Raw genomic sequence first — 6,777 nt, 5'->3', positions numbered from 1 at the left:
TTTTTAGTTTTTTGGAATTTAAACATTAGGTACCAGCTATACGATATAATTAATATGCTACGTCGCCGTCATCACGATATAAACTATAAACCTATTTTTTTTTTTTTATTAAACATGACTATAATTCTATTGTTTGAATAGTTTTAAATTAGTATCTTTAGTAGTTTAGTAGCTTACAGAGGTCAGAGACCAAATGTTGGTAATAAATAATAATAATAAATAATAATCCACATTTTAAATTGCCCATTTAAAACCCCTTAGGAATGTTTAAACCATATTATATGATTGTAGTAATAAATTACACCGCTTGATGGCGTTAGTATCATTTAAAATTAGGATTCCGCGATTATACGGTCCGGAATAATACGTTTCGAAAAATATTTTATTCCGCATTTCTACGGTCCACGACTATACGGTGTACGTATTTTATTTTCCGAGAGAATACGGTCCGGGGGTATACTTTCCAGATTTCTACGGTCCGCGACAATACAGTCCACATATTTTGAAATTCCGCGATTATACGGTCCGGCATAATACGGTTTGAACAATATTTTATTCCGCATTTCTACGGTCCGGGACTATACTTTTTTGTTTCGTATTTATACGGTCCATGCAAATACGTTCCGAGATTTTACGGCCCCCCTATATTATGAGTTTTCTAATATTTCTCATACCTCAATTAACCTAACCTAACCTCAATTATACTCATATTCTGGATGACTATTTGAAATTATTATACTTTTTGGTACCGAAATTATCTGGAACCGGAACCTAAATTATTTGGAACCGGTACCTTGATTTTTTTTCATAAAAGAACCAGAACCGAACCGGAATCGTTATTTTATTTTTGGAGAACCGGTACCGGAACCGATACCGATAAATTCAAAAGGTTCCAGTCCCTGCCGGAAATCTCAAATCTGTATGTCAAAAATACAACAGTGGCGCAACAATGCATTATATTATATTGGTTGATATTGGTTAACCAGGCATGTTTGTTGATTTCATAAAATATAAAAATGAATCTCAGAATGTGTTGCTAAGCGCAATAATTCTACTGTACGTGTGTTGTGACTGAGCTCCTCCTAAATGATTAGACCGATTTGAATGAATTTTTTTGAATGCGTTTGCGTTTATTCATCTGATTTTAGTACGGTTAGGTTACGGTAGGATTTTGTATTAATTGATTATATCAATCCACCATAGGTAGAATACGACAAACTTGATATAACTTTGATACTTTAGATCATATGATCATCATACACTAACGTACATACAGCACGGGGTCCGCGATCTACCACAGGTAGATTGCCTACCTGATAATGTACTACTGCGAATCAGAATTTTTATTCCGGGCAACGGAAAAGTTAAGATTAATTTTGAAACCATACACCGAATATTAAATAATGAATTGAACAAAGTTTGAGTCACATATAGTTGGTACACTTAATGGGCAACGAAGTGCACGGGTTCAGCTAGTATAATATAAAATGTGTTATTTATGTATTACCTTCAAAGTGTTGCAGTTATAGCGTTTAAAAATTGACAATAATATGTGTTACACTGTTATTATGTTTACAATTATTTTTTAGGGGTGGTACAAGATTTATACTTGCAATACTATTATAGTCTATAAACATTAAACAAATTAACTATTTTTAAAAAATTTTTTTTATATGCCTTAACTGCATCTACGGTTATTGACGTTCCTAAAAGTAGATACATAATAGGTACATTGTACTTAAATATTAAACAAATTAATTCAAACAATATAACTGTCAAGAGTTACTAGGTATGTTACATTATTGTATTAGAATAAACTTCTGTGAATATATTTTATAAGAACTCGAATGTATTTTACAGTTATTAAAATTAAAACAATTATTGTTATAATTATTATTATTACCTATAAAAAAAATATAAATTAATTAGTATAGAAGTAATAATACTTATAATGGTAATAATAGTGGTAAATATGTAAATCGTTAACTCTATTTTAATTACACTTTCTTCAATTATAGAACATTCAGGTGCCGTCTTCTATAACTAACGAATGGACAAATCGACGTAATTGTTGGTATTTTAATATATACCTATATAGATACTAATGATTGATGAGTGAATTTTCAAAATGTAACAAATTGGAAATAGATTGATACAAATACATTATGCTGGCTACTGCAGTACTGCCTAATTGGTAATCGTGTTGATGTTAAGAATAATGGTATATGTATAGAGTTTTCTACAACTATTATCGGTCACACACAGATATTATTCTGTGTTGGGTTTGCTTCGTAAGTTTCTATATATATCAAATTTATAATTGAATTAAAATAAATATAATCCTAATAAAATATTGTTATTTAAAGTCTGTAGTATTTTAAAGACAATGTTTGCGGCTTTATTCTTCGAAATGAAAGTAAAAACTAATGTTGCCTGTAAAATTTTGAATCTAAATTAAATTAAAAGTTCCAATAAAAATGTATAGTGTTCTGTTGCAGTAGGTGTAAGTGTACATATTGCGGGACCAGGCCCGGGACTGTCACTAGTTCTGATTTCTTCAATGGACATGACGACTTGGGGGTGGGAGGGGGTGTGTCAAAGAAGGTAATAGAAAAATAAAAATTAATAGTTAGAGTTCGACATGATACAGAAATAAGGTATTGAACACTCGTCTTGCTTCGACGCAAAATAATGGTGTGCTGTGATGTTAAATTTGTAACCAGCGATAAACCATCATTATATATACTTTGTGCACTACGCGAGTACCTACTAGAAACTTTTTTCATCACTTTATTTCCTCGGTTTTGTCTTAGATTATTTTGGAAGTTGGTTATATGAAAATTTATATTTTATTGCACACCTTGTACCAAATATTACAAACAATTTCAGAAAGTACATCAAACATGAATTAAAACCTGACCGTCAGTATCGCCGTTAATCAGTATCTATAGTTATTTACTTTTACGGAGATGAAAATCTGGGAACAGTTCCCTAAGTAATCACTACCACCCCTAATAGGGCCGAAAAATGTAGGCAATATAGGAAATTCAAACAAAAAATTTAATTCATCAATTTTTTTTTCAATTTGTAATATTATTGGTATTACCATCGCGTTCAAAATGTTTTTACCACCAACTATATGTTTTATAATAAAATCAAAGAAGCTATCAAATATAATAAATAAACAAAAGTATAATAAGTTAGAGAAATATATTTGAAATAATTTAGGATAATATTTTCATTTTTTTTACAAATATTAAAATTCAAATCATTATTTGTATCCTTTAACTTATATATTTTAATCTATCATTTAAAATTATAGATTATCTAACTAAAACACGACAATTATAGGAAATCCATATTATCATTTAAATAAAATAGTATATAATTTGTATATTTATCATGTAATTAAAAATTATATTTTCAAATGGGACGAAAGGGTCCTAGGACCCAGCTGTAGACATTTAATATTTGCCTGTATTTAGTTATTCCAAAGTGCATATTATGAACTCTCTACTAAGGATGGTGCGGGAACAGAATCCAGTCGGAAAAAAGGTCCCTGGGAAGACCAAAATTGAGATGGGAAGATATAGTTAAGAAGGATGTAGAAGACTTAGGAGGCGGAGCAAATTAGAAGAATTTGGCGATGGATAGAAATGGCTGGAGAATTGGTTGTGAGACGGGATAGTCCTAGCGGCTGTTTAACCCAGAAGAAGAAGAAAGTGCATATTATGGTCTTTCACCCGTGCATATAAATAGCCTTAACCAGATCTACGGTTATAGTTCACCCCCGGTCACCTACAACCATTACTTACCCGTGATCGGTGCTATGACGATGTCGAAAATGTACTCCAGGTAACCGGCCACGGTGTTGTACAGTTGGAGAGCTCTGAACGGGAAAACGCTGCCGCCGCCGCCGTCGTCGTCGTCGTCGTCTTCGGCCGTATCGGTGGCGGATGCGGCCGCGGCAGGCGGAGTATCGGCAGCCGGCGAGGCGGCCACCGAAACGACGACGATGACGGCCACTACCGCGAGCCACTGCAGCGGCGACAACTTCATTTCGTCACACTTAACAATATTATTATAATATTTAATACGAGACCGTAATATATTATTGTTCACTATCAAAAAGTACTGTTATTACAATTAAACGTTATATTATCGTCTTGAACAATTATTTTAAATCACACAAATCGGTTATTATAATAATATTATATCGGACGGTCAATATTTTTTCCGGTCTGGATGCCACAAAAAATAAGTCGACCGTGATTGTAGCCTATAATGTGACGCGTGTATCGCTAGCTGCCACCGCCGTCCAAATCCACTGCATCGACGTCCGACGTCGTCATAGTATTTAATATTATTACGATATTACTGTATAATTTATAGTACCTTACGGTCCTATAAAGGCACAATATTATATTCCAGGTAGACAATAATATTATATTATTATAATATTCCAGGTAGACAATAATAATATTATAATCGTGGCGCCTATGGCGGACGCTCGTACGGTGCGTCGCGCGCTGAGCGTCGATGTGAACTGACAGCACCGTCGGCCGGCACCGGTGGCGAGATGGTAGTTGTACAGTCGTCACGGGCGATTCATCGCGGGTATCAATATTGTATATTTCAATCATTATGCCGTTTAAATATTATTAATATTAGAAGGCACAGGTAGGTATACTCGTAGAGTCGCATCTGGTTTTCTTTCTCGGCGTGGACGAGCCGGGTTGTAATTTATTCGATTATTCGTGTAACGCACAGCCACATGTGGTTAGGTAATTTTTAATTTATACTTATCCTAGGTGCGCACCGACTACTACTGAACCAGCATAATATAATTATTATGATAATAATATATTTATATAAATACAGTGCACCGAGATGATGATTTCTGAAGGAACCAGAATCTGGTCGAAAATCGTATGTGGAACCATGTGTGATCACGATTTTCCTCCAAAAATAAGATAGGTACTATAATTTTTCTCCAATGTTAATTTCTGTAAACGAAAATAAGTAAACGGAATCATACTTGGCATTTTTAAAATTTAGAACCGATATTGGGTGATTGATTTAAGATCACATTTTGGTTTTAAAATAACGACAGTATTTAATGGTGTATTATATCAGTAGGTATTTTGTGTACGACTTACATAGTCACACGATTCCTTTTACTATACCTGTTCGTAGACATTTATGGCTTTTACTGGTTTAGGACACACATTTTATGAGTCATATTTCTCCCAAAATATAAATGTTGTTTATTTGTAGTTCAAGATATTTCCCGATTTTCTACGAAAATCCGATTCGAGTAGATAACAGAGATAACAATTTGTTTTCTGTTAAGATCAAAACATTTATATTTTATAGTAAAATCAAAAATGTTACCTAAAAATGGGTCCCCGTTCATAATTTTTCGCACATGCGAGTTGTCAATTGTCATTATATTATAAATTGTAATCTATAAATGTATATAATATAGTAGAATCTATATTGTTAATTGCAATGTGTGCAAACGAATTTCCACCTAGGTAGGTACTTATCTATATTTATTATGTAGGTAATAGGAATAGGTACACTATTGTTCAAATTTAATACAGAATAACTTAATAATATTAAATATGTTTGTCATAGTTTAATGTTTTTTTAATTGTATTAGAAAATATAATTAGAATATTGATATTTTTCTAAGAAAAAATAATGTTAGTAACATATTAAACGTTATTATGTGTGTGATTTTGAGTGTTGCCAATTGGTAGTTATTTTTTTTTCTTATTACGATCTTCATCAAGTACATGTATATATAGTATATACTAAGTACTAATTTTTGAGTCTCGTGGAAATTGTATTTCTATATGTATAATTTACCACTTATTAGTTATTTACCTAATTGATGTAAGTAAATAAATATATAAGCAAAAAAAAATATGTATATATAATATATACAGTGGATATACATATAATATATTAGATATTTTCATAAAAATTAGGAATAGTAGGTAACGCCGTACACTACCTATAATTAATATGTATATGTTAGGTATCTATATTATAATATACTATAGTGGATATACTTTTCGTTACAGGTTGATATTTATTTACATCATCAATTCTATTATGGCCTATATTTTTTTTTGTGCTTTCTATCTGAATTAAATTACGATATTAAATAAGTAAAAAAAATATGTAATTATTAATTTAACAGTTCTGTGGGTTTTGTATAGTTATAATATTTATTGTTTTATGAAGTATTGAAGCTACTGTACAAGTTTACCCTTGCAATGTTTTTCTTTAACTTAAATGTTTTATTTAAGTATCTACTTGATCTAATAATTATGTAGTATATGGTACGATTAGTAAATCACTTATTTATTTTAATAAAGTAATAATTTATTATAGGAATATTCAAATTTAATTTTTAAAGTATACATTTTTTGTCTAAATATTATAACCATTTGGAATTTTGAAAATTAAAACAACTGTTCTTTTAAAAATTAGTTGCATACTAAAATAATTGTTACGTTTATTGAACTAATATAATATAATAGTAAATACCTATAGCAACTACGTACTAACCATATAATAACAATTAATAACTACAAATAGGCATATTATAACATTATCATCATAATAGAAATATTATAGATTTATTCTAACCTCTTGTTATTTTTAGTTCATGTCTTTGATTCGGAGTGGATCGATGAATATAGGTAATGGTTTCACCATAGTGTGTATTTTTTTGATATTTTTTTTAGTCTGTGAATGTGTATG

At 31.0% G+C, this 6,777-nt stretch overlaps 1 protein-coding gene across 1 annotated transcript in view; it reads right to left on the bottom strand.

The window, feature by feature from the left end:
- The window catches only part of LOC100164153 (carboxypeptidase B), a 13,758-nt gene extending 9,225 nt beyond the window's left edge, over positions 1-4,533 (bottom strand). Inside the window, exon 1 of the mRNA XM_001948984.5 lies at positions 3,816-4,533. Within this exon, the coding sequence (XP_001949019.4) occupies positions 3,816-4,059 (244 nt within the window). The 5' untranslated portion in view covers positions 4,060-4,533. The remainder of the gene's footprint in view (positions 1-3,815) is intronic.
- Positions 4,534-6,777: the final 2,244 nt, after the last annotated feature.

The sequence above is a fragment of the Acyrthosiphon pisum genome, chromosome A2 (genome assembly GCF_005508785.2).
Source record: "Acyrthosiphon pisum isolate AL4f chromosome A2, pea_aphid_22Mar2018_4r6ur, whole genome shotgun sequence".
NCBI classification, from domain to species: Eukaryota; Metazoa; Arthropoda; class Insecta; order Hemiptera; family Aphididae; genus Acyrthosiphon; species Acyrthosiphon pisum.
This window is presented reverse-complemented; position numbering and strand designations above follow the sequence as displayed.